This window comes from Hyperolius riggenbachi, chromosome 10 (genome assembly GCF_040937935.1).
Source record: "Hyperolius riggenbachi isolate aHypRig1 chromosome 10, aHypRig1.pri, whole genome shotgun sequence".
Lineage (NCBI taxonomy): Eukaryota > Metazoa > Chordata > Amphibia > Anura > Hyperoliidae > Hyperolius > Hyperolius riggenbachi.
Window position 1 is genome coordinate 285,620,504 of NC_090655.1, and position 19,978 is coordinate 285,640,481.

Below are 19,978 nucleotides of genomic sequence, written 5' to 3' on the forward strand. Positions count from 1 at the left end.
GCATAGCCAGGTTGGGCAAATTGCTGGTACAGTATCCAGGGCTCCTTAAAAATTGCAGCCACCACTGAATAGAAGCAGCAACTCTCTTCCTGTGAGTGGCTCCGATACCTCCGGGACTTGTGGCACGTGTCCTGCAAAAGCAAAACTTGAGCCAATCATGAAGCCTCTCTTCAAAACGCAGCCAATCATGAGAAGCCACTTGCATATGTAATGGGTGGCGGGACTTAGCACTCTCCTCTCCACTCTCCTTAGTTTTGCAGGCCGGCTCTGATCTGCACTACAAGTGTAAGTAGCCTGTACTGCCCTCCACATGCCACCAGGAGCGCCATCACAGCGGCTCTGCCTCTGACACCGGAGACCTGGGGTAAAATCTCGGCTCTTCCTGTTCAGTAAGCCACCATCTATTCAGTAAGGAGTACTCGGGCGAGACTCCCTAACACTGCTGCTACCTACTGAGTGCGCTCTAGTGGCTGCCTCGCATGCACTTTGAGTCCGACAGGAGAAAGGCGCTATACAAATACTGCCATTATTATCGCTAACAAGGGAAGAGATACCCGGGAGAGCGTACAATCCCATGGGAGGACTGTGATGTCATCTTGTAGCATGTCCAATCGACTAATGCGTCCAACTTCCACCCGAATCGGTTGCACTGTCGGTTTGGCTTGCACTTGTCGGCACTGAAGAGCCATAGATAAAATCCTGCCTCAATTACTGGAAAAAGGAAAAGAAACGTTGTAGCAGTACATCTATCTCCAAAGCATTTCCCACACTCAGCACAAGCGTCTGACAAGCACTGATTTACATACAAAACATTTCCTAATCAAAGCACCTTATTATCTCTTCTCAGCAGTGTGAAAACTCTTGTGTCTATTAAGCTGTGGTTTATACCTAAAACATTTCCCACACTCTGCACATGAATAGGGCTTCTCTCCAGTGTGAGATCTCTCTTGCTTGACTAGTTGTGATTTTCATACAAAACATTTCCCACACTCTGCACATGAATAGGGCGTCTCACCAGTGTGATATTTCTCATGCGTGACCAGCCCCGGTTTGTGAGTGAAACATTTCCCACACTCTGCACATGAATAGAGCTTCTCACCAGTGTGAGATCTCTCATGTGTGACAAGGTCCGATTTTTGCCCAAAACATTTCCCACACTCAGCACAAGCATAAGGCTTTTCACCAGTGTGAATTCTCTCATGTCTGACAATGTCTGTTTTGGATCCAAAACATTTTCCACACTCAGCACATGAATAGGGCTTCTCACCAGTGTGAAAGCTCTCATGTTCAACAAGATTTGATTTTTGCGCAAAACATTTTCCACACACAGCACATGAATAGGGCTTCTCACCAGTGTGAGTTCTCTCATGTGTGACAAGCACTGATTTCTGCACAAAACATTTCCCACACTCAGCACATGAATATGGCTTTTCTCCAGTGTGAGATCTCTCATGCGTGACAAGCACTGATTTCTGCACAAAACATTTCCCACACTCAGCACATGAATAGGGCTTCTCACCAGTGTGAGATCTCTCATGCATGACAAGCACTGATTTCTGCACAAAACATTTCCCACACTCTGCACATGAATAGCGCTTCTCACCAGTGTGAGATCTATTATGTTGGGTAAGGTGTGATTTCTGACCAAAACATTTCCCACACTCAGCACATGTATAGGGCTTCTCACCAGTGTGAGATCTCTCATGTCTGACAAGCTGTGATTTCCATACAAAACATTTCCCACACTCTGCACATAAATAGGGCGTCTCACCAGTGTGAGATCTCTCATGTGTGATCAGCCCTGGTTTGTGAGTGAAACATTTCCCACACTCTGCACATGAATAGAGCTTCTCACCAGTGTGAGATCTCTCATGTGTGACAAGGTCCGATTTTTGCCCAAAACATTTCCCACACTCAGCACAAGCATAAGGCTTTTCACCAGTGTGAATTCTCTCATGTCTGACAATGTCTGTTTTGGATCGAAAACATTTTCCACACTCAGCACATGAATAGCGCTTCTCACCAGTGTGAGATCTATTATGTTGGGTAAGGTGTGATTTCTGACCAAAACATTTCCCACACTCAGTACATGAATAGGGCTTCTCACCAGTGTGAGTTCTCTCATGTCTAACAAGATATGATTTCCATACAAAACATTTCCCACACGTGGAACAGGAATTAGACCCTCCAGCAGGGGGAGAGCTGTGCTCGGTATGAGGCCCCTCAGGGTTAGGCAGGTGAGGGGAGTCTGGGGGAATATTTGGGGTGACCAGGATATCTGCAGGAGACTCTTGTCCAGTGACATCATCATGCGTTGTACAGTCTGTGGATACAGAGAGATGAGTCTCTGAGAGGTTCCTGATGCCGGGACTCCACCCTGCAAATAGAGAAACATCATCACTTCCTGTTAGAGAATTCTGAGGGAAGGAGCAATTATTATTAAGGAGGGTCAGTGAGCTGCTGATAATTCCAAGTTGGTGTAAAGTTTATGCTGATTGAAAATGGACCAGATGCAGCAGGTGCATACATTTACAAACAATTAGCATACAATTTGCACCATCTCAGAGATATTGGCATGTCACTGACCATCATCAGTTATCAGCCTGACAGAGAACTGCAGAAGGTTGTGCTCATTGCAGGCGGCCAATCACAGGACAATAACTTTGCCTTGCATGAAGATTTTATTAGCTAGGAATTCAGCCAATCAAATGCATTTCCTGACAAATCTGATTATCTGCATGCTATTTGCATTATATTTGCATACAAGTCAGAGTTATTTGCATGGCATTGGCCCTCCCTACAGCTAAAGCATTGGTCATACATGGAAAGCAGTGCACTAGTTGAGAGTTCTGCCTCTGACACAGGAGACCTGAGTTCAAATCTCGGCTCTTCCTGTTCAGTAAGCAAGCACCTATCCAGTAGGAGACCTTGGGCAAGACTCCCTAACACTGCTACTGCCTATAGAGTGCCCCCTAGTGGCTGCAGCTCTGAAGCTTTAAGTCCACCAGAAGAAAAGCACAATCAGTGTTCTCCCCAGAATTTGTTTTCCAGCCGGGTGGCATGAAAAAGTAGCCGGGTGGGGCGTGACGGGGGAATGCAAGTCCGGCACAACTCTGCCTACAGCATGGGAGGAGTAGGAAGAGGTGAGCTGATGACAGCTGGGTGGTCACCAAAATTAGCCGGGTGGGGCGTGATGGGGGAATGCAGGTCCGGCATAACTCTGCCTACAGCATGGGAGGAGTAGGAAGAGGTGAGCTGATGACAGCTGGGTGGTCACCAAAATTAGCCGGGTGGGGCGTGATGGGGGAATGCAGGTCCGGCATAACTCTGCCTACAGCATGGGAGGAGTAGGAAGAGGTGAGCTGATGACAGCTGGGTGGTCACCAAAATTAGCCGGGTGGAGCGCCCGGCTAAAAGAGCCTGGGGGAACACTGAATATTAATGTTTGGTGTCTAGGCTTGTCTAAATTGTAGAGCTTGGTGACACATTGGAAGCAATGTGTCAGGGCTCGTTCACTAGAGGCGCTTTTGGACTTTAACCACTTAACCTTCCTGGCGGTAAGACCGAGCTGAGCTCGGGGTAAGCCGCCGGAAGGCACCGCTCAGGCCCCGCTGGGCCGATTTGCATAATTTTTTTTTTGCTGCACGCAGCTAGCACTTTGCTAGCTGCGTGCAGTGCCCGATCGCCGCCGCTATCCGCCGATCCGCCGCTATCCGTCGCGCCGCAGCCGCCCCCCCCCCCCCCCCAGACCCCGTGCGCTGCCTGGCCAATCAGTGCCAGGCAGCTCTATGGGGTGGATCGGAATCCCCTTTGACGTCACGACGTCGATGACGTCGGTGACGTCATCCCGCCCCGTCGGCATGGCGACGGGGGAAGCCCTCCGGGAGATCCCGTTCTTTGAACGGGATCTCCGGATCTCCGATCGCCGGCGGCGATCGGAGGGGCTGGGGGGATGCTGCTGAGCAGCGGCTATCATGTAGCGAGACTTTGTCTCGCTACATGAAAAAAAAAAAAAAAAAAAAAAAAATTTTAAAAAAAAGATTTGCTGCCCCCTGGCGATTTTTTTGCAAACCGCCAGGAGGGTTAAAGGGACTCCGAGCTCTAACTAAAATCACAATGAATTGATCTATATCTTTTTTTTCCGCCACCAATTAGGCTTTCTGTGGGTGATACATTTTGCTAAAAATTAATTTATTCTACATCCATTTTAACAGGAATATTAAGAAAGAAAGAAATGTAAAAAAAAATCATTATTTCTCAGTTTTTGGCCATTATAGTTTGAAATGAATGCATGCTACCGTAATTAAAACCCACGTATTTTATTTACCCATTTGTCCCGGTTATTACAACTTTTAAATGATGTCCCTATCACAATGTATTGCGCCGATATTTTATTTGGAAACAAAGGTGCATTTTTTCAATTTGCGTCCATCACTATTTACAAGCCAATAATTAAAAAAAATTATATTAATATACTCCTTTGACATGCATATTTAAAGGATACCACAACTGACATGTGGCATAATGAGATAGACATGGGTATGTACAGTGCCTAGCACACAAATAACTATGCTGTGTTCCTTTTTTTCTTTCTCTGCCTGAAAGAGGTACATATCAGGTATGTAAGTGGCTGACTCAGTCCTGACTCAGACAGGAAGTGACTACAGTGTGACCTTCACTGATAAGAAATTCCAACTATAAAACACTTTCCTAGAAGAAAATGGCTTCTGAAAGCAAGAAAGAGATAAAAAAGGGGGGAATTCTTATCAGTGAGGGTCACACTGTAGTCACTTCCTGTCTGAGTCAGGACTGAGTCAGCCACTTACATACCTGATATTTACCTCTTTCAGGCAGAGACAGAAAAAAAGGAACACAGCATAGTTATTTGTGTGCTAGGCACTGTACATACCCATGTCTATCTCATTATGCCACATGTCAGTTGTGGTATCCTTTAAAAAGTTCAGACCGTTATGTAACTATTTAAGGTTTTTTTTTTTTTTTTTAATTGTATATTTTTTTTATTAAACATTTTATTTGGGTAATTTTTGGTGTGGGAGGTAAACAGCTAATTTTAAATGTAAAAAAGGAATTTAATAAAAAATGGATGTGGGTGTAGTTTTACTATTTGGCCACAAGATGGCCGCAGTCAAAAAGTCCTGAAAGCGTACGATCACACTTCCAGGAAGCATTAGGAGGACGGGAAACATCTTGTAACTCAGAAAAAACGCAGCCTTTGATAAGAGGCTGTCGGTTTTTCTGCGGGGGGCTTCGATGAATGAATGGGATCTATAATCCCACTCAGGGCTGTGGAGTCGGAGTTGGAGTCGGAGTCGAGGAGTCTGAGTCGGGGCAATTTTGGGCACCCGGAGTCGGAGTTGGAGTCGGAGTCGTGATTTCATAAACTGAGGAGTCGGAGTTGGAAGATTTTTGTACCGACTCCACAGCCCTGATCCCACTCATTGATTGCTGGGCTAACGGCCGGTGGCGGGAGCATGCGCGGCCTGCTGGAGCGCGTGCAACCTATCTGGACGAGAATGTTCATAGAGATAGGCTTAAGTGGATAAGCACTGACAATTTTTCAAAGGCGCCCTAAATGCGGCTACACCATGTTTTCCTAGTATTAGGCTGTTCTGTGTGCTGTCAGTTGACATAAGCGATGAATGGATCATTTTCAGGGCGATTTGCCCTGAATGGAAAATAAAATAAAAACGCAAAACACTCACAAAATCCCTTTATGCAGCGATTGCGTGAGCATTTTTAAGAATAAATACATTGTATTTCTTCTTTTCCGGATCAAAGAGTTCACTTCCTGACTTGCATCAGGGAGTCAATTAAAAAAACGCTCTTGAATAGCGCTTTGAAAAACGCGTAGCAAAAACGCCAAACGCACAGAATTCGTCAGAAATCGCAAAACAAAAACGCGTAAAAAAAGTCCAACGCGAACGGCTGCGCTGTCGGAACGCAATGGGAACAGGGCCTTACTCCTGTGACAACAGACCTATATGTACTTATAGCAAGAAATCTGAGTTTGTAGAGCAATGTGGTGTCACTTACACATTCTTATTACCATTGTATCCTCGTGTCACTCATATGCCCCTTGTAATGTCCCTTTATCTCTCTCTTTTGTCCCCAATTGTGCTAATAAAGATATTGTGACGTTACACAACACTAAATTACAGGAGCTGCGAGGTGGAGGAATTATCCATTTATGTCATGGAAATCCCAAACCTCTAATACTTCTGTAGCTGGATATACATACATACATACATACATATATATACTCCTATTATTATTATTACCGTATATACTCGATTACAAGTCGACCTCGTGTATAAGTCGACTCCAATATTTGACCTTCTTAAGCTGGCATTTTTTAATGTCTCGAATATAAGTCTATCCAGCAAAGTTGTAGTTAAGTCCAAACCTTCTGTCTTTGGAAGAAATCATAAATAAGGTTAAGGGCAGCATGGTGGCGAGGTAGTTCTCACTCTCGCCTTGCAGTGCTGGGTTCCCGGGTTAAAATCCCAGACAGGTCAACATCTGTATGCAATGTAACAATGTATACTCTGTCTGTATGGGCTTCCTCCAGGCACTATGGTTTCCTCTCACATCCCACAACATACAGATAAGTCAACTGGCTTCCCCCTAACTTGGCCCAAGACTATAATACATACAATACATGATACATAGGCATATGGCTAAGGTAGGGATTAGATTGTGAGCCCCTCTGAGGGACAGTTAGTGACAAGACAGTATACTCTGTACAGCAATGCAGAAGATGTCACTGCTATATAAATACTAAATAATAATAACAGTGGGCATGTATGATACTGATACCAGGAGCAACCCTGCCTGATCTCCATGCATCTTCCTCACACTGTGCTGCTGATATGTTAATACAGAACATTAAAAGCAGCACAGTGTTGGAAACATGCTTGCAGATCACAAGGGGTTAATCACTTCATGTATCCTCAGTTAGAAAAGCAATGATAAGCAACAGTGCACACAGGAGCTGAGTGCTGACAGGGAAGATGAGCCCAATGTTAGAGAATTACCCAGTCTGACTGTGGATGCATCTAAAGGTGCCCATACACTCGTCAGATTGGCAGAAGATAGATAAGAAATGCATCTGATGATCTATCTGATGCGTTTTTAGAACATTTTTTACCAGGATAGAATTCCAATAGATTTCAGTTTGAAATCTGTTGAAATTCGATCTGATGGCATTTTTTTGCCATCAGATTTCCATTAAGGCCAATGCAAACTGATAAGCAATCTCATCAGATCGACCTAAATTTTCCACCCTGCTAGTTCGATGGAAATCCATCGAAATCGATCGAAATCGGCCGTCGATCGGTCGATTGGCCAACCGATTTGCGATCGATCGATCGATCGACCGCGATCGATCGGTCGGCCAGAAAATCGGCTGAGTGTATGGGCTGCTTTAACTTCCTCTCAATGCTGATATCCTCCACAGATCACTGAAACAGGCTTCAGCTCCCATCCAGCATGTCTCGCTACTCTGATCCCCTTCCCCACTTCCTCATGTCACTAGGAAGCAGAACGGGGATACCTAATGCTAATTGTATCAATGCTGATAGATAACGCTGCTCTCCCCAGCTCTGCACAATAAAAGTGTCACTGTTATCAGCAGTGCTGACACTTCAGTGATTGAAGATTCAATGGAGCTCCAGCTTCAATGGAGGAATTAAGCTGCTCCTGCCCCGCTGGCTGTATGAGAGTCACGTGTTATCAGAGCGGAGGTTAGTCTATTATGCAGCTTGCAGGGGGAGGTGGATTATGGTGACCAGGCATCTTAACTGAAGCAGGGGGACACAATCTGGCTGGCTAGCAGCACAAGGGGAAAAGAATGCAGCAAATGTAGAGCAGAGGGGATGCTTTATACTCTGCTACAAGTCAGAAATTTAGGTCTGATGCAAGTATAAGTCGACCCCCCTACTTTACAAAAGTAGATCAGACCTAAATTTCTCGACTTGTAGACGAGTATATACGGTATTTAGTACTTATATAGCGCTGACATCTTCCATAGCACTTTACACAGTATATTGTCACTGACTGTCCCTCAGAGGAGCTCACAATCTAATCCCTACCATAGTCATGTGTCTATGTATGTATTGTAGTTTAGGGCTCATGTATGACGTATCGTATTCGAGGTCCAATTTTAGGGGAAAGCCAATTAACTTATCTGTATGTTTCATGGGAGGAAACCAGAGTGCCTGGAGAAAACCCACACAGACACGGGGAGGACATACATAGGGCCTGATTAACAAAGCTTTTCTATTAAATTATCTCACCATACTTATTAACTCACAATTTATTTCTCCTTAAATGACATAACTCATGGTTTAGCTCTCCTTAAAGTGAACCTTTCGGACTAAACATCTACTCAGCAGCACTGAAAAGGCTTGGTGTTTCTTTAACAGTTTCACAGCATCAGAACTTTGTTTTTCTTACCAAAGCATCATTTTTAGCCGCATTTTTAGCTAAGCTCCACCCATCAAAGAAAACTGCCCGGGCTTTTTTTCCCTGATGCTGTGCAAAGCATGATGGGATTTCCTATGTTGTTGTTCACGTTGCCTAGAGGTGATCAGGACACAGGACAGTTGGAACTGTGTCTCATGCAACCTGTCACCTCCTTTCAACCAAAAAGATGGCTGCTGTCATGAAATCAAACATTTGCATGTTCTTTTAAAACTGGGTGGGTAAGAGATTATATTACCTATCTATTTTAATGAACATAACTAATGTAACTTCATGACAGTATGTTTGTTTAGGCTGAAGTTCCTCTTTAACTAACATAATGCATTGTATGACTCCCCTTATCTGACAGAACTCATGGTTTAGCTCAACTTATCTATTTATCTCATGAATTATCTCTCCTTATTTGTTTATCTCATGCATTAGCACTCCTTACAGTTAAGGAGAAAAATAAGTAACCTTTGTGAATCAAGCCCATAGAGTGTTATCCAAAATGCCACCGTGCTATATATACAGTATAGCAATATCCCTCCTCCCCATCCTTCTGTCTAATGAGGATCCAAATGGCTTCACACTACAGCTCCTACAGGAATGTACAGTGACCATTATCAGCTTATTACAGGTCAGTAACACTAAGTCACCCCTACTGTGACCAATCTGTGTACAGCAATGTACAGTGACCATTATCAGCCTATTACAGGCCGGTAACACTAAGTCACCCCTACTGTGACCAATCTGTGTACAGTAATGTACAGTGACCATTATCAGCTTATTACAGGCCGGTAACACTAAGTCACCCTCTACTGTGACCAATCTGTGTACAGTAATGTACAGTGACCATTATCAGCTTATTACAGGCCGGTAACACTAAGTCACCCCTACTGTGACCATTCTGTGTACAGTAATGTACAGTGACCATTATCAGCTTATTACAGGCCAGTAACAGTAAGTCACCCTTACTGTGACCAATCTGTGTACAGTAATGTACAGTGACCATTATCAGCTAATTACAGGCCGGTAACATTAAGTCACCCCTACTGTGACCAATCTGTGTACTGTAATGTACAGTGACCATTATCAGCTTATTACAGGCCAGTAACACTAAGTCACCCCTACTGTGACCAATCTGTGTACAGTAATGTATAGTGACCATTATCAGCTTATTACAGGCCAGTAACACTAAGTCACCCCTACTGTGACCAATCTGTGTACAGTAATGTACAGTGACCATTATCAGCTTATTACAGGCCAGTAACACTAAGTCACCCCTACTGAGACCAATCTGTGTACAGTAATGTACAGTGACCATTATCAGCTTATTACAGGCCAGTAACACTAAGTCACCCCTACTGTGACCAATCTGTGTACAGTAATGTACAGTGACCATTATCAGCTTATTACAGGCCGGTAACACTAAGTCACTCCATACTGTGACCAATCTGTGTACAGTAATGTACAGTGACCATTATCAGCTTATTACAGGCCAGTAACACTAAGTCACCCCTACTGTGACCAATCTGTGTACAGTAATGTACAGTGACCATTATCAGTTTATTACAGGCCAGTAACACTAAGTCACCCCTACTGTGACCAATCTGTGTACAGTAATGTACAGTGACCATTATCAGCTTATTACAGCTGGAAACACTAAATCACCCCTACTGTGACCAATCTGTGTACGGTAATGTACAGTGACCATTATCAGCTTATTACAGGCCGGTAACACTAAGTCACCCCTACTGTGACCAATCTGTGTACAGTTATGTACAGTGACCATTATCAGCTTATTACAGACCAGTAACACTAAATCACCCCTACTGTGAGCAATCTGTGTACAGTAATGTACAGTGACCATTATCAGCTTATTACGCTTATTACAGGCCAGTAACACTAAGTCACCCCCTCCTGTGACCAATCTGTAGACAGTAATGTACAGTGACCATTATCAGCTTATTACAGACCAGTAACACTAAGTCACCCCCTACTGTGACCAGTCTGTGTACAGTAATGTACAGTGACCATTATCAGCTTATTACAGACCAGAAACACTAAGTCACCCCTACTGTGACCAATCTGTGTACAGTAATGTACAGAGACCATTATCAGATTATTACAGACTGGTAACACTAAGTCACCCCTACTGTGACCAATCTGTGTACAGTAATGTACAGTGACCATTATCAGCTTATTACAGGCCAGTAACACTACATCACCCCTACTGTGACCAATCTGTGTACAGTAATGTACAGTGACCATTATCAGCTTATTACAGGCCAGTAACACTAAGTCACCCTATACTGTGACCAATCTGTGTACAGCAATGTACAGTGACCATTATCAGCTTATTACAGGCCAGTAACACTAAGTCACCCCTACTGTGACCAATCTGTGTACAGTAATGTACAGAGACCATTATCAGATTATTACAGACTGGTAACACTAAGTCACCCCTACTGTGACCAATCTCTGTACAGTAATGTACAGTGACCATTATCAGCTTATTACAGGCCAGTAACACTAAGTCACCCCTACTGTGACCAATTTGTGTACAGTAATGTATAGTGACCATTATCAGCTTATTACAGGCCGGTAACACTAAGTCACTCCTACTGTGACCAATCTGTGTACAGTAATGTACAGTGACCATTATCAGCCTATTACAGGCCATTAAAACTAAATATAGCCATACATCTAGCAAGGATGGGCAGATTCAACCAAAAGACTAATCTCTCACACAGTCATACCAGCAATGAAGATACACATTTATTTCATATTAACTCCTGATTACTCACCTGTTATGCCCTCTATAACATTGTCCTCCTCTTTAATTGTCACCATCATGACACCCTCCTCCATAGACTGCTGATCACTCCTCACATATGTCTCTTCTTCTTCCTCTTTACTTGTCCTCATCATGTCACCCTCCTCCATAGACTGCTGATCACTCCTCACATATGTCTCTTCTTCTTCCTCTTTACTTGTCCTCATCATGTCACCCTCCTCCATAGACTGCTGATCACTCCTCACATACGTCTCTTCTTCTTCCTCTTTACATGTCCTCATCATGTCACCCTCCTCCATAGACTGCTGATCACTCCTCACATATGTCTCTTCTTCTTCCTCTTTACTTTTCCCCATCATGTCACCCTCCTCCATAGGCTGCTGATCACTCCTCACCAACGTCTCTTCTTCTTCCTTTTTATAGGTCCTCATCATGTCTCCCTCCTCCATAGACTGCTGATCACTCCTCACATACATCTCTTCTTCTTCCTCCTTAACCACAGGAGCACTTACAAGTATCAGTTCTCCATCCTAAGTTCACAAAATGAGAGCTGATGTGAATTGTTAACACAGATAACAGCATATGCAGAAGGAAAAATGTAATACAGTCTGCAGTTTCTGGAGACCCTCAGTCCCACCTACCTGATAATGGTGGGGGGTGGTGTGACCTTGCTGTGGACAATACCGGGAATAAAGAGGACCTGTACATCTCTCTGGTGGGTTTCTGTTACTGGATACATCTGTAGGAAACACACACACTGACTGAATACATTGTCTCTATGTGTTTATCAGATGATGGGGGATCTAGGTGGACAATCCTGGGAATAAAAAGGACCTGTACATCTCTCTGGTGGATTTCTATTACTGGATACATCTGTAGGAAACACACACACTGACTGAATACATTGTCTCTATGTGTTTATCAGATGATGGGAGAACTAGGTGGACAATCCTGGGAATAAAGAGGACCTGTACATCTCTCTGGTGGGTTTCTGTTACTGGATACATCTGTAGGAAACACACACACTGACTGAATACATTGTCACTATGTGTTTATCAGATGATGGGGGGTCTAGGTGGACAATCCTGGGAATAAAGAGAACCTGTACATCTCTCTGGTGTATTTCTATTACTGGATACATCTGTAGGAAACACACACACTGACTGAGTACATTGTCTCTATATGTTTATCAGATGATGGGAGATCTAGGTGGACAATCCTGGGAATAAAGAGGACCTGTACATCTCTCTGGTGGGTTTCTGTTACTGGATACATCTGTAGGAAACACACACACAGACTGAGTACATTGTCTCTATGTGTTTATCAGATGATGGGGGATCTAGGTGGACAATCCTGGGAATAAAGAGGACCTGTACATCTCTCTGGTGGATTCCTGTTACTGGATACATCTGTAGGAAACACGCACACAGACTGAATACATTGTCTCTATTTTTTATTAGACTGTCAGATTCCTTGTTATAACACACTGAAAACCTGTCTTCTATTTTCTTTTTAGTGAACTCTAATGATTTATATAATCCTGGCAAAAGATATGTATACATGTCAAGAATTATTGTCAGTTATATGCTAGCAATAGTTATCCCTTAAAGAAGAGCAAAAAAGCTTCATTTCAAATGTATTCTGAAAAGCTTGCTAAGAGGATTTGTTTACAATGTATTCTGGAGATGTAGATAATAGTTTGAGACAAGCAAGGTCACCATGTCTTTCTATATTTTGGGAATTATGCTGGGTATACACGGTGCGTTCCCGCACTCGATGCGCCGCTCGATTCCCGTCGAGTTGTCTATTTCCGACAAGTCCGATTCGCGTTTCGATGGATCATTAGGTCGATTTGCAATACTGTACATGGCAATTGACCTAAAAATCGGAAATGCTCGGAAATAATTGAATCGTCGGGAATCGCGCGGTGCATCGAGTGCGGGAACGCACTGTGTGATGAAATTAGTGACAGCAGAAAAACTCAAACGTTAACTTAAACTTAAAATGTCAGATTGATAAAGCATTTTTAATCAAAATATTATACTTTATATTACGCTGCCACCTGGCAGTTTTATAATCTTTATTAAATTAATATATAATATTAATATGTTTAATACTAATTTATAAAACAAATAAAATAATGGTTTTCCTACTATTCAAAAATGTTTAAATATTGACACCTGCCAGTGGAAGTTATTAAAATAGAATTTGTACAATAAAAAATATACCAATTGAGTCACTGTGATCTCCTGGGTCCCTCTTGGCTGTTTCTGCCGCTCCCCACCGTGATCCTGGCTCTTAATTGCCAGTTTTAGGCAGTGTTTACAAACAAAAAACATGGCCGCTAACCAGGAAGTGATGTACAGTGAGTTGCAAAAGTATTCAGCCCCCTTGAAGTTTTCCACATTTTGTCATAATACTGCCACAAACATGAATCAATTTTATTGGAATTCCACATGAAAGACCAACACAAAGTGGTGTACATGTGAGAAGTGGAACGAAAATCATACATGATTCCAAACATTTTTTTACAAATAAATAACTGCAAAGTGGTGTGTGCATAACTATTCGGCCCCCTTTGATCTGAGTGCAGTCAGTTGCCTACAGACATTACCTGATGAGTGCTAATGACTAAATAGAGTGCACCTGTGTGTAATCTAATGTCAGTACAAATACAGCTGCTCTGTGAGGGCCTCAGAGGTTGTCTAAGAGAATATTGGGAGCAACAACACCGTGAAGTCCAAAGAACACACAAGACAGGTCAGGGATCAAGTTATTGAGAAATTTAAAGCAGGCTTAGGCTACAAAAAGATTTCCAAAGCCTTGAACATCCCACAGAGCACTGTTCAAGCGATCATTCTGAAATGGAAGGAGTATGGCACAACTGTACACCTACCAAGACAAGGCTGTCCACCTAAACTCACAGGCCAAACAAGGAGAGCGCTGATCAGAAATGCAGTCAAGAGGCCCATGGTGACTCTGGACGAGCTGCAGAGATCTACAGCTCAGGTGGGAGACTCTGTCCATAGGACAACTATTAGTCATGCACTGTACAAAGTTGGCCTTTATGGAAGATTGGCAAGAAGAAAGGCATTGTTAACAGAAAGCATAAGAAGTCCCGTTTGCAGTTTGCCACAAGCCATGTGGGGGACACAGCAAACATGTGGAAGAAAGTGCTCTGGTCAGATGAGACCAAAATGGAACTTTTTGGCCAAAATGCAAAACGCTATGTGTGGCGGAAAACTAACACTGCACATCACTCTGAACACACCATCCCTACTGTCAAATATGGTGGTGGCAGCATCATGCTCGGGGGGTGCATCTCTTCAGAAGAGACAGGGAAGCTGGTCAGAGTTGATGGGAAGATGGATGGAGCCAAACACAGGGCAAACTTGGAAGAAAACCTCTTGGAGTCTGCAAAAGACTTGAGACTGGGCAGAGGTTCACCTTCCAGCAGGACAATGACCCTAAACATAAAGCCAGGGTAACAATGGAATGGTTTAAAACAAAACATATCTATGTGTTAGAATGGCCCAGTCAAAGTCCAGATCTAAATCCAATCGAGAATCTGTGGCAAGATCTGAAAACTGCTGTTCACAAACGCTGTGCATCCAATCTGACTGAGCTGGAGCTGTTTTGCAAAGAAGAATGGGCAAGGATTTCAGTCTCTAGATGTGCAAAGCTGGTAGAGACATACCCTAAAAGTCTGGCAGCTGTAATTGCAGCAAAAGGTGGTTCTACAAAGTATTGACTCAGGGGGCTGAATAATTACGCACATCCCACTTTGCAGTTATTTATTTGTAAAAAATGTTTGGAATGATGTATGATTTTCGATCCACTTCTCACATGTACACCACTTTGTATTGGTCTTTCACGTGGAATTCCAATAAAATTGATGCATGTTTGTGGCAGTAATGTGACAAAATGTGGAAAACTTCAAGGGGGCTGAATACTTTTGCAACCCACTGTGTGTGTGTGTGTGTGTGTGTATATATATATATATATAGTCTGGGGACCTCCAGCGCTGCGTGCATGCTTTGCATAGAATTGCATAAAAAAAATTTGGTTTGTGCTGCTTACCCCTTGGTAATTTATTTATAATTTTCCCCTGTGAGCCTGCATGACCACGCCCACCTCTAGCACAGTTAAGTATATAAATGAGTGCATTGCACACGTCCAGAGAGTTCGTTTGGTAGCTAGGTGAAGGGTGAGGTGTTTTTAATTTCCTTTTTTTCCCATCTAGTTGACATTTTAGGGTTTTTGGTTTAGCTCCCACTAGACTGCTTATAAAAACTGGCATTTTGCATGGTAGAGTAGGACTCACCAGATTGGGGACACTTTGGCGCAGTTGGTGAGCTTAAGCGCGTTAAAGCGTAACCAAGAGCCCCTGTCACTGTTTTCCTGTTGTGTGCTGCAGCCCCTCTGTACTTATATATATATATATAATATGTTACAGTATACTACAAGTTTTTACCTGTACTATCTGCACTAACTATCTGCACTCCAGTCTGCCAGCAGCTCGACCCTCCCCCCCTCCTCCTTAGCCTCAAAACTGTCCGTGAGGAATACGCAAAGCACACACTGTTTGGGGGCATGCATAACTTGTCCCTATCACAGCAGAGGCAGCACATTCCTCCCTGGGTCGACAAAGCTTGACAAAGAAAAGAACAGAGAGAGTGCAACTAGAAAAGGCTGCAGTAACACAGACCACATTAGAACAGGTATAGGAACTTATAGGGTAAAAGAAATAAGGCTGAACATTTTGTTATAGAGTCTAGTTAGGAATTTTTTTGCATAAGAAAGACAAGTACAGTGTATAGAAAATGGCTCTAAACTATTAAGTTATCATATGCAATTATATTTTATATGATTAATTGTTTTAAGAAGAATTACATAATCAGTGCTATATTCAAATGAGTAAATGAGTATATTGTTTCAAGCCCTGCATACTCTAATAAGCAAAGATGGCTTCTGCAAAAGGACAGAAACATTCCAAGCTAATCAGTACAGAGACATAATATCAGAAGTGCGTCATGAAAGACAGATAGAATGAAATTTGTTTAATATTTTAAAAGTCCCAATGTCTGGGGCAATTAATCAGCAGGTCAAGATAGCTGCTGACATCCAGTTTTAATAAACTGCGTCAAGCAGACCGGATAAGCAAATGTCAGTATGTGTAAATATCCCAAACTGCGTCAATTCCCACAGATAACTTAAATAAGGAATTTGTAAACAAAATAGATTATGACCTAGGTATGAAAAACATGATAAAGATTGACGCACAGAAATTTCCACCAATCAGAAGTAAAGATTGAGGGATATTCCAAATGAAGCAGCCATATTGAATTCAGTGAGTATAAAAATAGGTGGTTTCAGAGCTATTCAGAGACATCCAGACTGAATCTCTCCTGAAAGACACCAGCTACAAGCCAGAAGCTGCCTTCCCACACGTGGCTCTAGATGCTGAAGAGATGGCAGAGAAGGGGTCATATGCTTCATATTCTGGTGATTTACTTTATTCATTTTTCAGCATAAAGTTCTGCTAAATGTCATTTTTTTCAAGAAGATTACTGTAAGTTTATATAGAGCTACTAGATATAGATAAGACTATTTTTGATCCTATTCTATATAATACAACTGTTAACACTCTTTTTTGAATGTACTTTAAAGACTGATGATCGCTTGGCTATGGCCTGATGGGATGGAATACTGTCAGAAGGAAACACTACTTGGAACTGTTCATATTTTGTATATCTGCTGTAATGATAAGCAAATACAATTTTTTATATAAAATCAAATACTGAGTGCTCTGATTCATTTCAAGGTATTCTGTCACTCTATAATTACTGTTATAGAGGGTTCAGACCCGCTATGCTGAATTTATGTGATAACAATGCTTTAGAGGCTAGACCTTTACAGAGACAGCGATCATGCAAAAGGCAAGAACCACTCAGGTCCATCCATAATATTCTCTCCTTTAAATTAAATGAAAGTCTCCTCTTACCCGGTGATGTGAGGGGTGGCTGATTCTCCATCATGCCGTCCTTGTAGAGGTCCTGGTGTCCTTCTATATACTGCCCCTCCTCCATGGAGAAATAGATGAGACAATGAGCCTCCTTATAGGAACCTGACACACAGAATGATACAGTCACCACCATACAAATCACTGGCTGTCACTGGATACTGTCCCATAATTCCTGGTAATGCTCAACTCACCCTGACAGCAGATCAGTGAGGATGTTGTGGGCTTCTCGTGTCTCTCAGATATCAGGGGGGAGGTGGGGGCACCGCGATGGTCACCAGACTTCACAGAAGGGAGACTCTGTATGGAGAGACTGAAGGAAAGGTCATGTGACACTCTCAGAATCCTCCTCAGCTCTCCAGTCATGTGACACTCCCAGAATCCTCCTCACCTCTCCAGTCATGTGAAACTCCCAGAATCCTCCTCACCTCTCCAGTCATGTGACACTCCCAGAAACCTCCTCACCTCTCCAGTCATGTGACACTCCCTCACCTCGATACCTATCTTCTACTCCAACACTCAAGCACCTGTCCTCCACTCCCCACCATGTGCTCCTCTATCACCTTTATATCTGTCCAACCCCACCACAATACCTGCCCACCTCTGCCCCAATATGTTTCCCTCCCTCACCCAATACCTCCACTCCTATGTGCTCTTCTCCCAACCAATACCTGTCCTCCCCTCTCCACTATGTGCTCCTCCCTCCCCCCAATACCTGTCCTCCCCTCCCCCACTATGTGCTTCTCCCTCACCCCAATACCTGTCCTCCCCTCCCCCACTATGTGCTCCTCCCTCACCCCAATACCTGTCCTCCCCTCCCCCACTATGTGCTCCTCCCTCACCCCAATACCTGTCCTCTCCTCCCCACTATGTGCTCCTCCCTCACCCCAATACCTGTCCTCCCCTCCCCCACTATGTGCTCCTCCCTCGCCCCTATACCTGTCCTCTCCTCCACACTATGTGCTCCTCCCTCACCCCAATACCTGTCCTCCCCTCCCCCACTATGTGCTCCTCCCACACCCCAATTCCTGTCCTCCCCTCCCCCCACTATGTGCCCCCCCCCCCCTATTACCTGTCCTCTCCTCCCCCACTATGTGCTCCTCCCTCACCCCAATACCTGTCCCCCTCCCCCACTATGAGCTCCTCCCCTCCCCATTACCTGTTCTCCCCACCCCAATACCTGTCCTCCCCTCCCCCACTATGTGCTCCTCCCTCACCCCATTACCTGTTCTCCCCACCCCACGTGTTTATTTCAAATAAAATTATTTTCTGTTTTTACTTTTCTATTTTTTATTCATAGTTGATATATTTACCTCATAAACTTTCCGCTCACCTCCTCAATCGGAAGCCCGAGCTAATCTCTGAGCTACTTCCGGTCTCGCCTAATTATTTCCTTTTTTCTTCATCAATTCCTGTTTCTGCCTTCCAGCTCATGGTTATGACGTCGCCATCTTGTGGTCAGTCAGCTAACTGCAACCTTAATACAGAACAGGAATAGAGCGTAGGCAGAGAGTATCGGGGAAAATGAGGAAGGCGAGATATTATTATTTATTATTATTATTATGTATTTATATATAGCGCCACATCTTCCGCAGCACTGTACAGAGAATATTGTCTTGTCACTGACTGTCCTCAGAGGAGCTCATAATCTAACCCCTGCTATAATTCTATGTCTATGTATGTATTGTGTAGTGTATTTTATGTATGGTAGTCTAGGGCCAATTTAGGAGTAAGCCAATTAACTTATCTGTATGTTTTTGGGGCGTGGGAGGAAACCTGAGTGCCCAGACAAAACCCATGCAGACATGGGGAGAACATATACAGGCGGGACCAATATAATGTGGCCGTGGCCAGGATTTGGAGGCATTTCCCCAAACGCATTTATTTATATAAAACCCTCACCGTCTGTGGTGCTGTATAGAGGTGTAGCGAACGGTTCGCCGGCGAACGGTTCCAGGCGAACATTGGTTGTTCGCGTTCGCCTGCGCCAGGTGAACTTTTCCGGAAGTTCGATTCGCCCCATAATGCACTATGAGGGTCAACTTTGACCCTCTGCATCATAGTCAGCAGGCACATTGTAGCCATTCAGGCTACAGTAAGCCCTGGAGCCCCACCCCCCCTTATATAAGGCAGGCTCCGGCGGCCATTACACTCACTCGTGTGCCTGCTAGTGAGAGGAAAGGGACAGCTGCTGCAGACTTGTTCTTCTAGGGACAGTTTACTTAGGTTCTTGGCTGCTTAGTTTGCTCCTGGCTGATTGTTATTGCTTTATAGCACCCTAGCTTTTGTCAGAGCTCATCCTGTACTTTTTTTTTTTTACTGTGTGTCAAACTGACACTTTTGTTGCATGCACAGCCTTGCTAATTGATAGTGTGTGTGTGCCACTGCCAGCAGCCCAGCACATTCAGTGACTGACTGCCTGTGTGTGTGACAGGGAGCTGCACATTGTACTACCCAGTACTGCATATACCCAGTACCTGTTGTGTTTACTTAACCCACCTCATCACTGCATATACCTAGCTTTGTGTTGAGTGAACCCAGCTCACTGCATCCTACTACTACCTGTTGTGTTTACTTAACCCACCTCATCACTGCACATAACTACCTGTAGTGTTGAGTGAACCTAGCTCACTGCATATACCTACTACCTGTTGTGTTAAGTGAACCCAGCTCAC

General features: G+C 43.7%; 1 protein-coding gene across 1 annotated transcript in view; it reads right to left on the bottom strand.

Annotated features, from left to right (window-relative positions):
• Nucleotides 1–968: 968 nt before the first annotated feature.
• The window catches only part of LOC137537272 (zinc finger protein 850-like), a 37,253-nt gene continuing 18,243 nt past the window's right edge, over nucleotides 969–19,978 (bottom strand). Inside the window, exons 4-7 of the mRNA XM_068259356.1 lie at nucleotides 11,923–12,020; nucleotides 11,756–11,811; nucleotides 1,411–2,127; nucleotides 969–1,362 (exon numbers count right to left, since the gene is read on the bottom strand). Coding sequence (XP_068115457.1) covers nucleotides 969–1,362; nucleotides 1,411–2,127; nucleotides 11,756–11,811; nucleotides 11,923–12,020 — 1,265 coding nt within the window. The remainder of the gene's footprint in view (nucleotides 1,363–1,410; nucleotides 2,128–11,755; nucleotides 11,812–11,922; nucleotides 12,021–19,978) is intronic.